General features: G+C 42.5%; 1 protein-coding gene across 1 annotated transcript in view; it reads left to right on the top strand.

Moving 5' to 3' along the window:
* The window catches only part of EME2 (essential meiotic structure-specific endonuclease subunit 2), a 186,819-nt gene that overhangs the window by 31,425 nt on the left and 141,570 nt on the right, over window positions 1-13,824 (top strand). The window contains exon 2 of the mRNA XM_069210563.1: window positions 2,811-2,947. Within this exon, the coding sequence (XP_069066664.1) occupies window positions 2,811-2,947 (137 nt within the window). The remainder of the gene's footprint in view (window positions 1-2,810; window positions 2,948-13,824) is intronic.

The following is a 13,824-nucleotide window of genomic DNA, read 5'->3' as shown; positions in this document are numbered from 1 at the left end:
GGCAGGAAGGCACAGGCTGGGGGGAACGCATGTCACTATATGCCAGTGACATTCTGTTATACCTGACACAAGTGACTCTGACTCTACACAGGCTGCAAGACATCTTCCGTATATTAAGGTAACACTCATGGTTCACCATTAACTGGGGCAAATCTTTATTGTTTCAGGTGGGAGACTAGACCAGGTGTTGTTGCTTGTCTTGCCACTGAAGATTGAAACAGGCAAGTTCATATATCTGGGGATGTGGATCACTAAAAATCCGCCTGGCCTGGCATTTCAAGGTGAACTTGGGACTTCTCTTGAATCAATTGGGACATGATGTAAAACATTGGCAGTCACTACCACTCTCGCTGCTCGGGCATGCAGCAGTGTTAAAAATGGTGGCACTCCCTCGGTTCCTATATGTCCTACAGAACAGTCCGTAAAAGGCCCCGGGGTCATTTTTTGCTAGGGTGGATATGTGGATATGTTGGTGTGAACGTTGTTGTGTGCAGGAGGACAACCCTCATTGCTTCGAGGATCCTTCAGAGATCCAAGAACGAGGGAGGCATTGCGTTACCAAACGTTCAGAAATACTACAAGGCAGTACATGTGAGCCTGGTTAACCTCTGGGCTTACACAGATTGGGATGACCCGCCATTCTGACAAGACAGGTTGGGAATGGGTTAGAGGAGTTGTATGCATGCAATCTATGGGGGAAGCTGTATTCCGAAGTATTCCTGGCCATGGGTACAGTGGCGGACATCTGGGGGCACTGACCAGAGAGATGGGGTGGGAAACCAGGCTGACCCCAAAGACACAATTGTGGGAGGATTCCAGATTGCTCCCCATAGCAGCCTTGAAGGTTTTCGAGGTTGGGACAATATTGGCATTTCAACTGTTGCAGTTGTGTGGGATGAAAACGGGATGGTTCCCTTTATCCATTTACTGATAGAAAATCAGATGCCAGAGAAGCGGTCCGAGAATACGGTCAATTGAGCCATACCCTCAGGGACTGTCTATCATTGGTGGAAGAGACGCAGGAGGACTACCCATTGGAGGATAGACTGACCGACAGACGGGTAGACAAGAAACTGATCTCCCCAGCATATGGTACCATTATGAGAAACAAGCAAGCCCCTTTGATGAGGTTGTTGGATAAATAATGGACCTGGGACCTAGAAGAGGGCGACTGGTGGGAGACCCTGATGTTTCTAGCGTTGCCATACCGGCGAGCCTCTGCCTAATCCAACTCAAAATAGTTCACCAGGTTTACTACACTCACACACTTTTAACAAGGATAGGTAGAGAGAAAAATGTAAAATGCCTTAGAGGCTGTGGGCTTGAAGGCGCATTCTTTCACGTGCTATGGATCTGCCCCTGCTTACAAGATTTTTGGGAAGAGGTAGGGGGCTCCCTTGAGGAGGCAACAGGGATTCCCCTAGAACTCGACCCTAGACTAGCCCTGCTGAGTGCATGGGGACCGACAGATCTCTCCTGTTCCCAGAAACTTTTGTTGAACCTGGGCTGCATGGTAGCAAAACAAGATCTCGCTCAGCGATGGGGATTGGGAGTCCCCTCCCCCCAACTTCGGAACTGCAAGACAGTCGTGGACCTCTGCAGAATCATGGAAAAAGAGATTTACAAGGGTAGAGGATTCCAGAAGAAATTAAACAAGATCTGGGTTGGCTGGGTTGGGGGACAACCCAGTAGGCAGGAATAATCGGAGCTCCTCAATCCATCGGGATCCCAAGATAGCTGAGGTGGGGAGCTTCACCTGAAACATGGGAGTGGAAGGAAATATTGTACAAAAGGACCTGGTAAACGTTGCTTCTTCAAATGCTATTCATCCATATACCGGGGGCGTCTGTGGTGATTTGGAGTTTTATTACGTGTTTGTCATGTGTGTTTTATTATATATATAAACAATAAACATATAATCCAAAAAACATGCCTGTGGTTTGATGTGACCTTCACGGTTCACTTTACCTTTCATCATTTTGTGGTTGATAAATTAAGTACTTTCAGATTTGAAAGATAACATCTGTTTTTATTTTTTACACTGCTAGAAAACACAACAACTGTGACTGCAAAATCACATTATTGTTATCCTGCTCTTCTTGGAAATTTGAAGGTCCCTGGAAAATAAGCACTGAGTTGTACTTTGTACTATATTTTGTGTGGCACGCACCAACAAATGACCTGTCACGTTCTTTAGCCTTCTACATTAGAATAGTGGTGACCTCACCCGCCCCATATGCACTTTCTTAGCATTTCCCTAAAGTTACAAGTATAGAATGTCATTGTTCACCCATTTACCACCATGTCTTACCCCATTTTGATAGCAGTAAATCTAGGGGCAAACATAAATTCAGTGGCTGTATCAGTTTACATCGTAGCTGCTTAGCACAGGTTTCCAAGCACAATTTATACTTAGAGCTTTAGTGCTATTGCAGCATCCACATAGGAGCTAAAATGATATCACCACGTCGCTGAACATAGCACTGATGTTTAACCCTGCTGATTAAATTCCAGGTTGAATTTTAACAGTTGACCTGAACTTAGACAGGCTGTCTGACGCATGAGCAATTGCATCCCTGGACACTACCTATCAAAGTGATGTTTAAATTGATGTGAGGGATTATTAGTTTACAAACCTTCCAATATAGGGTCACTAAATTGCACATTACAGACAAATCAAGTTAAATTGGAAAAAAAATTGACCTGGGCGCGGCAGTTGAATCGCAAGAAGCAAACTGAGTTTTTCACCTCAGAGTCAATTGGTCTGTTGCGCTACTTATAGCTTTAGCACCAATCTCCTTTATCCTCAGGTATTCTGGAAGATGGTGGCTCGGATGTACTATTGGAGACCTTGAGTTCTTTGGACTGTAGATATTTTATTGAGCCCCAGCCAGTGACATGCAGCATCACCTGGAGGAGAGAGATGCCACAAGGTTGGTCTGGCTTGGTGAGTACCGTAAACTAATGTTGTCTTTCAGCAATCTGTGCTTTATACCTGAAGCGTGTTGCTGGTATGATGGCTGTGTGTCCACATGCGAGCAGGCAGATACTCAGGCCCAGCTAGTCAGAAAACTTTGGAAGTAGTGTAATTTAAAATGCACTGCTCTCTCATTTTTGGTTCTTGTGACAGTAGCCCCTAAAGCATTTTCTATCTGTAGTATGTCCACTGATCTGTCTGGAATATGGTGAAGGGTCGTCTTCTTCAGATGGGAACCAGCCTCATTTATCAGGTTAAAAATGTGTGCTAATGTAGGTACATTTTCAGCTTACAGGATGGTTACACAGCCCTGATTAGAATGTCTGTTTAGATCACTAAGTTGCTGTACTCTCTGCATAGATAATCATTCCAATGTGTACATTATTTTTAGAGTGTAACTAAATCTCTTTGCTTTTTTCTGCCTTAATGATATGCAAATGTCAATGTGACTGCTTAAAAAAGTCCTGAACTGTATTGGCAGGCTGACATCCGTTGTCTAAAGTTATTTTCCAGGTAAGCTCAAGGTGATCAACAGTGACTTATGAAAGTATAATAATGGCTCTTGGTTCCTGACTTTAGAGGGAAAAAGAAATCACTCCCACACCGTAGATCTTGTAAGAGGGGAATACCTCACTTCATAAAAAACTAGTTCAGTTTCACTGATTGATATTCAGTACTCTTTCAAACATCCTTTTGCATGCAGGGCAGCCACAGGGCTATGTGCTCTTCCTTCACAGTTGCACATATAGTCCACAAGTTCTGTAAGAACTAATGCCCAAGCTACATCCAAAACATGGCTCCACAATCCATTCCAATGAGAGACCTGTTCTTGGCCATCTTGCACCTGATATTTTAGCGTGCCCAGCAATTTCAGGCACTAACAAACAGCTGTCTGGGCTTTCAGGGTCACAGGCTCTGGAAAGCTTTGAACATCACTTTGAGAGCCACACTCGCCCTCATCAGGAAATTCCTAAAAACAGAAATTTCAAAGCTATGTTTCCATTAGAAATCTTTGAATACAAGTAGCGAATGAATAATGACAAAACGTATATTATTATTATTATGCAGATTCATTTATATTTTAACTATTCAGTGCTTATGTCTCAGAGTTGTTTGCATTTTGATCTTGCATGCCAGCCCTCATATCAGAAATACATACAAATACACGAAGATTGGGCTTTGGATCACCACCCCATTCACTATTTTATGTTTGAGCTATCTTTCTCATTTTGTGTCAACCAACAGGAGGATTGTGTAGCTATATATTTTGCAATGGTGGTTGGTAAAGGAGCTGATTTCCAGCATGCCATGTAAATCTATATTCTCAAAATATTTCAAACAGAGCATTGAGAATAAAAGTTACTATTTCTGTGCCTTTTTTCCCTGTCCACTCACATTTTTTAAATGCTTAATTTGTGAGGATATATTTCATATGAAAGTATCAAAATACCCTTGTGCGTGATCTTACCCCTGAGGATCATGGATATAGCAAATGATCCCTTGCATCGGTGCTTTCTGGTAGTGCATGTTCAGTGCCACTCATAGAAATGAAGGGTAGGTCTTGGTATTCATGCTGGCGACACCGTTCTACCTTTGTAACACAGGAAAAGGCCTAACAAGTGGTTAGTAGTATCTTTTATTCTGGTCCACCCAAAGACACATAAAGGACAAAAAAATATTGATGATATTTTGGTTAATTTCTCGTTGCATTTTCCTATTTACGTACCACGCACAGCTTATGTGTGTTGCTTTCAGTACACTTGCGGAAATGTAAAGCAGCTCTAAAACCACCCATTACTTGACCATTAAGCCTATTTTGTGCAAGAAATTAGATCATTGTATAAGGGGCTTACCTTAATCAGTAAATTCCGAGGGTGGTAAACCTCAAATTTCCCAACCAAAAAAGCATTGGGCTGCAGGATAGAAGAGTGAGATGACCAAGGTTTGGGACGGACTGTTTGTATGAGACACAGTCAGTACTCATTTGCATTAGGTGGGCCTCTTTCTAGCGTGACACAGTGGGTGAAAAACAATGGGTTGGAATGCTACCCCCAGCATTTGCCACTGCGTAAAATATTTGTAGACATTCATCCCGTCAAATTTTAGGGGTTTGATTGCCAGTAGTTTGCCTGGAAACTTTGGACTGGCTCAGCTCTCCAAAACTACTACTGGCAATGTTGGTGGATTCCAAACAGTAGTAAATTTGGACCCATTAAAGGGGTGCTTCAGTGGGTGCAGAATTACTACTTTTTTGGTAAACCAGACACTAAATATATTTTAGATCCTGATCCAAAAAATTAACAACTTAAAACCTCTTAGTGACATGAGAACAATGAGAAAAACAGCCAGGCACATAGCAGACCCGACTCAGGGTCCCCCGACCCAACTACCAAACCAAGAATGCATTTGAGAGTTGTCACACACCAAATACCTCAGCTGAAGCTATGCCTCTGCCCATCCCAACTGCGCCTGGCAGTTCTCCCTGGGAACTCATATCTGTGGTTAGGTAAAGCAAAAAAAAACTCTGGTCCCTGCCCTAGGATCACTTATTTTAAAAGTATTTTCACTGCATGCCCTCTTCTTCATCTCCACTTCTTGAAGACTTGATGGTAGAGTTATAAAGTTGGTGCATGTATGCAGCTCTTCATGTTTCTAGTCCCGGCTTTTTACAAATCATTTTATCAAGTGACTTGCAACCCCGTGTATTAAGCTTGAATCGCAAATAGAGAGGGCGCACAGGCAAGTTAATAGGGCGAGCTGAGACATGGGTCTGGTTTAACTCTTAGAGTGCACTCACAAGCCAAGCCAAGCCATAAAAATGTTTGGTATGTATAACGTTCAACAAACATAATGTAAAAATATGATACAACCTCTTCGAAAATCAAAAAAGTGAATTTCTTTAACGTGCAGAAGAGTTTCGCTTTAGCACATCAGATATTATCACTGCATAGACAGACATTTATTAAACGTTCATAGCTCGCCTTCTAATGACAATGCCATTAGTGAACTAAGAGGTAAGTCAGTAGCCATGTAAACCCAAAACCTGACCTAGATTCTTATTACATATGGATCAACGGTGCATTCTATTAAATCAACTATAAGAGGTGATTGTACAGTGCACATCCTCAACTCAAGTATTTAAAAGTGTGTTAATATGTGATAATAAAGAAAAAAGAGGCCCTGTGAACTAAAATATGTGCCTAGGATGCCAAAGTTTGGTCAAGCAGGGAAGCCGGTATTGACTCCGGGTTATCTGGTTTCACATTTTGAAATTCCAGCATCATATGGTAATAGAGTAATCTAGATAATTTGCTGTCATTTCCAGCTGAGCACCAGCCTCTGCCATCCCGGGACTTGAACTTGCTATTTGGTCTCAAACCATGTCATATGTAAGTTATGTTCCAGAGCAGCTGATTCTAGATTCACAGCTGCAGGCTTTTTTTTTTTACCTGTATCCCTGGTGGGGGACAATACCTACCACACCTCCATACTAAAATGCTTTCAGCCACCATGTTGGAATAAAACTCTGAGGCAAAAAATTGTGAATAGCTTTCCTCTTGCTCCCTCATGTTTCTTGACAGTACTCTGTGTTTCTCCCCAGTGAGCTCGAAACATTATACATGCCCATTTTAGGTGATCTTTTTTTATTCATTTTTAGTGTTGGGCCTGTGTGAGCCATGTGCTAATGCATGAGCTCATGCTTGCAAGACACCATAGTTTACAAAAGGAGCTTGTAGTACTCCCATTGCTTACCATTTGTTGGCTTGCTTGACACTCTTCTTTATAGCTTTGTAATTGGACACTGCATACTAAGCGTCATTTCCATTTCTTTCTGCTGAGCAGGAACAAAGCACTGATTAATTCAACTTAATCAGTGCCCATCCGCTATTTCCAACTCAATTGAGGTAATATTTTTTTTATCATTAATAGTGCTTTTTTCTTGTATCATACTGCTTAAAGATGTATGTGTGGTGGGCAATGCTATGGTTTTGCTTGATATTCTAGACTTTTTGGTGTGACCACAATCTACGGGGCAGTAATTTGCACGTCTGAGATGAAATGCATCCTCTGTTTAACATTGACTTACCTTGGGGGTGCAGAGTGACACCAGAAAAAACCAAAGTTTAGGCTTCCCTCCTAGGTGTGATCCAGGGCACTCCATTGTAATCCATTCCACTCCATTTCATGCCACGCCAGTTCACTCCACTCTAATACTATGTAATCCACACCATCTCACTCCAGTCCACTCCAATCCACTCCCCTCTAACCCAATAAAATCGACTCCATCCTCACTATTCCACTCCACTCTAATCTAATCCAATCCACTCCACTCTTATACACTCCAATCCACACCTCTTCTTTCATATACACTCCTGTCCACTCCACGCCCCCCACATCCCACTCCAATCATTCCACACAAATCCACTCCAGTCACAAGGGTGTACAATTTAATAAAATATCTTGTTGTCCATGGGACAGATTGCTTCATAAAACTACTTGTCCCATAACAAAATCCTCTTGTCCCTTTGGTGCAGTGTAGTGCAGTGACAAATTATGGCCGCAGTCTCATTATGTAGGGGCTCTGATAATAGCCTCTGATTATGCAAGGGCTCATACAATAGTAGGGTATGTATACTAGCAAATCCCTTATTTTGCCACCTTTCCACAAATGTACATACTGGGTCTGTAGGTAGCAGTAAGCAATAGTCCAGGTTTGGAATGCCCTTTTGAGTCTCTGCAAACCTACGAACTTACATATTTTAGGGGTTTTTGCCAACTCTTCCCTAATCTTTTCCCATACTGAGAAAATATGGAAATATATTCCTAACAGTTGAGAAGAAAGTAATTGGAGGACAAGTGAACTTGTACATGCTTAACAGATTTTGGCATGATCAAATCTGCACATACATATTTGCTGGAGCTACAGTGCAGTTCACAAATATTTTCTAGAAGTACCATTTCCTGGCCTACTTCTGTAAATTTTAAGTAATTCATGAGTCGTAAATCTGCACTAATGAAAAAATATATACCATGGATGCACTTTTGTGACTTCCTTTAAGAATTGGGCCCCTAATTAGATCTGACATTAACCATGACCTATTGTTTTTATAAAAATTCTGTCTCTCACATCTGTGTATTAGCAGGCTTTACTGTGAGTAACAGCATTGTACTGTTTAACAAGGAGCCTTTTGGCACACACAAAATAGTTTTGTTCAGTGCCAGGTACTACTGTGGCAGTGTGTGCTTTTCAAGACCAAAAATATTTTTGCTTTTTGCCTGTGTTTGTTATTATAGTGAAGGTTCGGCAGCTCCCACTGCAATAAAGTTTTACAAAAACCATGTCAGAACAAGACATACATTGATTAAATCAAAAGGCTGATGACCAAGGTCGAACCTACTAACTTTGCCAAAGCTTGCTTATTTTCCTGTTTCCCATAATCTTGTTGAAACTCATTACACTGATTTTTTTCATTATGGATATATTATTTGGAAATACTAGGATGCATCAACACATTTTGCTAAATGATACTTCAAAGAAATGGAACCTAAAATTTCACAGTGATTTACAAAAGTATTTTTTCCTAGATGCATTTTTTTTATTTTATTTTATTAAATTACAAAACAAAGAGAACAAGTGAAGACACATTTCAGAGGGTGCTATAAAAATCCCCCCTCCCGAAGATACATCTACTTAGAAGTACAGTTTAATACATGTGAGGGTCTGGCACGTTGGACATTCAGTTCTTCTTCCTGGAGCCCGCCGGTGTCCTTTAGGTTCCCTGCAGGCCAGTGTCTCCCCTTCTATTCATGGCCCCCGCCACCAGAGCTATAAGTTTGCTAGGAACCTCCCTATCCCGCCTAAACTGCCACCCATCCACCACATATCTTTTCATATTTCTTTTCCTTGTCTTTCCCCTGGTATATTTCTTTTTTCAGTATCCGGCATCTGTTCATATCTTCCCTCACCATTCATTGCATCCTGGAGGTGTACCGGTTCTCAATTGTCTGGCAATGGCTCTTTTAGCCACCAGATAGCCAAGACTAATCAGTGACTTATGTTATCTACTTTGATCAGTGTGTCCCCAGATTCCTAGGAGTGCAGTCTGGTTTTAATTCGAGGGGAATACCTGTGGCTTCCTCCAAGGTCTGGCCCACCTCCCTCCAAAACCACTCATTCTTGGGGTAGCCTCACCTAGTTGCATTTTTTTAATGAACGTTTTGATTTTGAAAGCAAATAATCCTCAATATTGCTTTTAAGCTTCTGAAAATATCTGCATCTAGCTACAGAGCATTCTGTGAACATTAGACATAGAATTATAAGGCTTTGCATTAATGGACCATAAATACAAGTTCGAACAGCATTAACTTAAGGACACAAATGTTACCTTTACTGTAGACAGTGCCCTTCCCTGATCCATAATGAGGTACTGTAAACTGGCAGACAAAGGGTTCGTACTGCAGGGGGTTGGGCCTACTTGTCCCAAGGACAAAATGAATATGAAAACATGTTGCCTTTAACCCCACACAATATGTACTGGGTGTCAGGCTATAGGAATTCCACACCCATGTTGCCAATCATCTCCACTCTAATTTACTCTAATCCTATCCACGTCAATCAACTGTACTCCATTCCACCACACTCTAGTCTATTCCAGTCCACTCTAATCTAATCCACGCTAGGCCACTCCTACCCACTCCACTCCAATCCATTATAATCCACTCCAGTCCACCCCATTTCTGTCCACTCCCCTTTAAACCATTCCTGTCGACTCCACTACAATCTCCCACACTCTAATTCAGTCCACTGCACACTAATCCACTCCTCTAGTCTACGTTAATCCACTCCTCTCTAATTGACTCTGCTTTAACCCACTCCAATCCACTGTAATCCATTCTAATCCACTGTCACCCACTCTAATCCACTCCACAATAATATACTATATATATATATATATTTATATATATATATATATATATATATATATATATATATATATATATAGGTGTGTGTGTGTATATATTTATCTCTCTCTCTCTCTCTATATATATATATATCCCACTCCACTGAAATCAGGTTCACTTTAATATACTATAATCCACTCTAATCAAATCCACTTTAATGTACTCCGCTGTAATCTGATCCAGTCAAATATTCCTCTCCAAATCTTCTTCACTCTAATCCACTCCATTCCACTCAAAATTCACTACAATTCACTACAATCCACTCTAATCCACTCCAGTTCACTTTAATCCACTCCAATCCAGTCCACTCCAATCCACTCTTATCCACTACGTGGATCCACTCCACTCTAATACACGCCACTGTAATCCACTTGTGACCGGGGCCCGCGTGGAAGGAATACTCAAACGCGATGTTCCGGTGTACCAATGTTTTATTGGATTTAGGTGGTAATTGGTGAGTTAAGGTACAGGTATGTTTAAGGTTTCCTTCTTGGGCGGTGGGTGAAATGGCTGTTTCAGTTGTGGTATATTCTTCACTCGTCTCTTTCTTTGTTTTCTTGGCGTACCGGTGTCCCCGGGAAGTACATGTGGAGAGAACAGAGGAAATAAGGTAAGTGGTCAGGTTGCCTTTATTTTGGTCTTTTTTATTCTGTTTCCTTACTGTCTTTCTCTTTCTTAACAGTTTTTTTTTTATCTGTCTCTCTTCTGTTTTCTGTCTTTTCTATGCGCTGTCCTGGAATGGTCCGCTTGGCCTTATTATATTGCTTAGTGCCTCTTTTCCTTTTCTTTGGTGCCTATGCCTTTTGTGCGCAGTGCCTTTAAAGTGCAATAGTCTACTAAAAGTGCTTTATGGTTCTCAATTGGTGGGGTGTCTGTTTCTCCCCCCCTTCCTCCTTTCAGTGCCAGTTTTGTTCCCTTTTTTCGTTATCACCTTCTCCCCCCCCTTACATACAGGTCTCTCACACTCCTCTCTCTCTCTCTCTCGTTTTCTCACAGGTATGTGATCCCACGCACCTGGAGTTTCCACGCTTCCAGAAGCGTGGCGGGCGGTAGCGTTCCGTCCTCCCGGTTGCCTGTCTCAGCTGAACCCATCAGATGCCTCCGGTTGTCTTCCCAAGTAGAAGACGGGAGTCGCTGTTTCTCGTGTCTCGAGGCGCCACCACTCTCCCTCTCCTTCGTCCTTCTGATGAGCGTTTTCCTTCTCCTCTCGTGGTCGAGTTTCTTCCTCCGCCTCCCGTGGTCGTTCGTTTGTGTCTTCTGAACCACCGACATCCGCGAGTGCTGCCAGTGGCAGTTTTGACCTCTCAGTGGCCCGCCATTCATGGCCATCCCACCAATCACAGGACGGGAGGCGGGTCAGACTATGAGCACCAGGGGCAGAGTCAGCACAAGTCAGGGATGTGTGCGGGCGACCGCAATCCAGCCCGTCACACCAATACAATTCTCTCTAATCAGCTGCACACTGATCCATTCCAGTCAACTCTAATCCACATCACAATACACTCTAATCCACTACAATCCAATCCACTGTACTCCACTCTAATCCACTCTAACTCACTCCACTTCACTCTAATCCACTCCAGTCCCTTCACTCCAGTCCACTTTAATCCACTGCACTCTATTCTTATCCACTACAATCTAGAACACTCTAATCCACTCCACTCCACTTTGATCCACTCCAATCCACTCTTCTTCACTCCAGTACACTCTAATCCACCCTACTCCATTCCAATTTACTCCACTCCTATCCACTCTAATTCACTCCACCCTTATCAACTTCACTCCACAGTAATCCACTCCTGTCCACACTAATCCTCTCCATGCCACTCTATGACACTCCAGTCTACAACACTCTACTCCACTCTATGCCAGTCTACTGCACTCTGTTCCACTCTACTCCACTCTACACTAGCCCACTCTGACAGTCTACACCACTCCACTCCACTCTGACACTCCACAAGAATATATGCCACTCTACTAAAATCCGCTTTATGACACTCCACAACACTCAATTTTAGCCATGCTGAACAGCAGCCACACTGATGTACACCTTAACTAAAACACATTGCCAATGTCAAAAGATATCTCATGTGTGATGCTTACTGGGTTTGCCAGTGGGTCTTTTATAGACGCGACCTATTGGCCTTGCCAATGCTTGTTTTGATGGCAGAACTGGTAACTGATGACGTAAAGATATGTGAGTACCACAAAATGTATCCCACTTTGAGTGAGAGAGGCTACTGCTTTCTTATCAAAGGCTTTGTGCAGTGGTGGCAGTGGCATTTGAAAGTGATGGGGTGTAAAAGTTTGGGATGAGTGCCCTATGGCAAGCAAGCATAGTAAGCGAGGCCGACTATCATAGGAGGGGTTCGAGGGATTGTTCCCCCAGGAAAATTGGAAAAAAAGTGGGCAAATGGTGCCTTTTCAAGAAATATGAGAAAGCAAGAAGATTTATAAAGCAATTTTGTAAGAGTAGACTTAAAATTTCACATAAAAATGATTCTCCATATCTTCCTGAATCAAAATTGTTCAATGGTTAGCACAGTGTGTAAATTCAAATTGTACAGTGCGGCAAGCAACGTTTGTAATTATCTTACCTGGACACAGAGGTATCTGCATTGCATCTGGTTGGTAAAACTGAAAAACGTCCTCCAATATTGATTATCTTATAACAACAAGTGTGGTATTGCAAAATGAAAATGTAAATTGTTTTGAGCAAAATGTTAACAAGTTGTACTTAACTATGCAAGCACATAAATATTAAATAGTAGCCTCCCTACTCTTTATATGAACCTGTCTGCTATTTTCTTCACACAGAATAGTTATGACGTCAATAAAAACTTCTTTCAATTGCCAATCTGCTCTGTTACCAGGCCCTGTGCTCATGCCCTGACAAATTCCTTAAATGTATTGGTTGCATTTGGGAGGGGCTGAAAATGCTGCTTTCCCCAAAGCCGTTTATCAGGCCATGAACACTGGGCTCAAAGGCTGTTAATTACTTTGGGCTCAGGTCTCTGGTCTCTGGCGAAGATATTCCGGGCCCTTGATGCGCAACTAGAGGGAAGCAAACAAAGGAACCAGGGTCAGCCGTCTCCATTCCAAGTGCTGCTGGCTTGAGGGCTGTTGAGATTCAAACTGAGCTATGGCTGTCAGCACCTCCAGCTCTAGCACCAACTCTCAATCCGCATAATAATTTTCCACTTAGCCAAGGCAAATGTGTTTTCAGATTTATGTGCTGATTTCCGAAAGGATGAAAAAAGGAAAACAAATGAGCAGCAAGCAGAGTTTTCACTCGTCTGAAACAAATGCCTCAAGTACCATAGACTCTTTTATTCATATTTTTAGTGTATACTGGGTATTGGATTACTCTTCATCCAAGTCTCGTTGCCTCGTTTTTTGAGAGCGATAGCTGTCACCTGATTAATATACAAGAAATATGTGACTATAGCTCTTGAGTGTTTTTGCCCAATACGGTACATCGAGCATAAGCCTCAGGTAGCTCCTTCTCTGCCCCGCAAAGCTCCTAACAGTGCCCAGGCAGCATCTGTGCCCGACCTCCCTTGGATACCCTGTGCTCCCAGTGAGTATATCTGTGACCCGGTGTGTTCCTGTACCCTAGACAGCTGTTGAGGTGTCAGAAACCGCTCCTAAAGTGCAGCGACTAGTGTGCCACACAGAGCTCCCTTGGTTCCTAATGTTGAGTCTGTGCCCAAGATAGATCCTGTTAGAAATGAGGTCTTTGGTTGGCAGTCAGGTTACCCCCTGTTCAAGCAAGGACCCTCACACTAGTCAGGGTAAGTCACACACAATCCAAATTATCCTGTGCCCACGCTCTGGTAGCTTGACACTGAGCAGTCAGGCTTAACTTAGTAGGCAATGTGTAA

This window comes from Pleurodeles waltl, chromosome 10 (genome assembly GCF_031143425.1).
Source record: "Pleurodeles waltl isolate 20211129_DDA chromosome 10, aPleWal1.hap1.20221129, whole genome shotgun sequence".
NCBI lineage: Eukaryota > Metazoa > Chordata > Amphibia > Caudata > Salamandridae > Pleurodeles > Pleurodeles waltl.
Note: the sequence above shows the minus strand (reverse complement) of the source record. Positions and strands in the feature narration are given on the sequence as shown.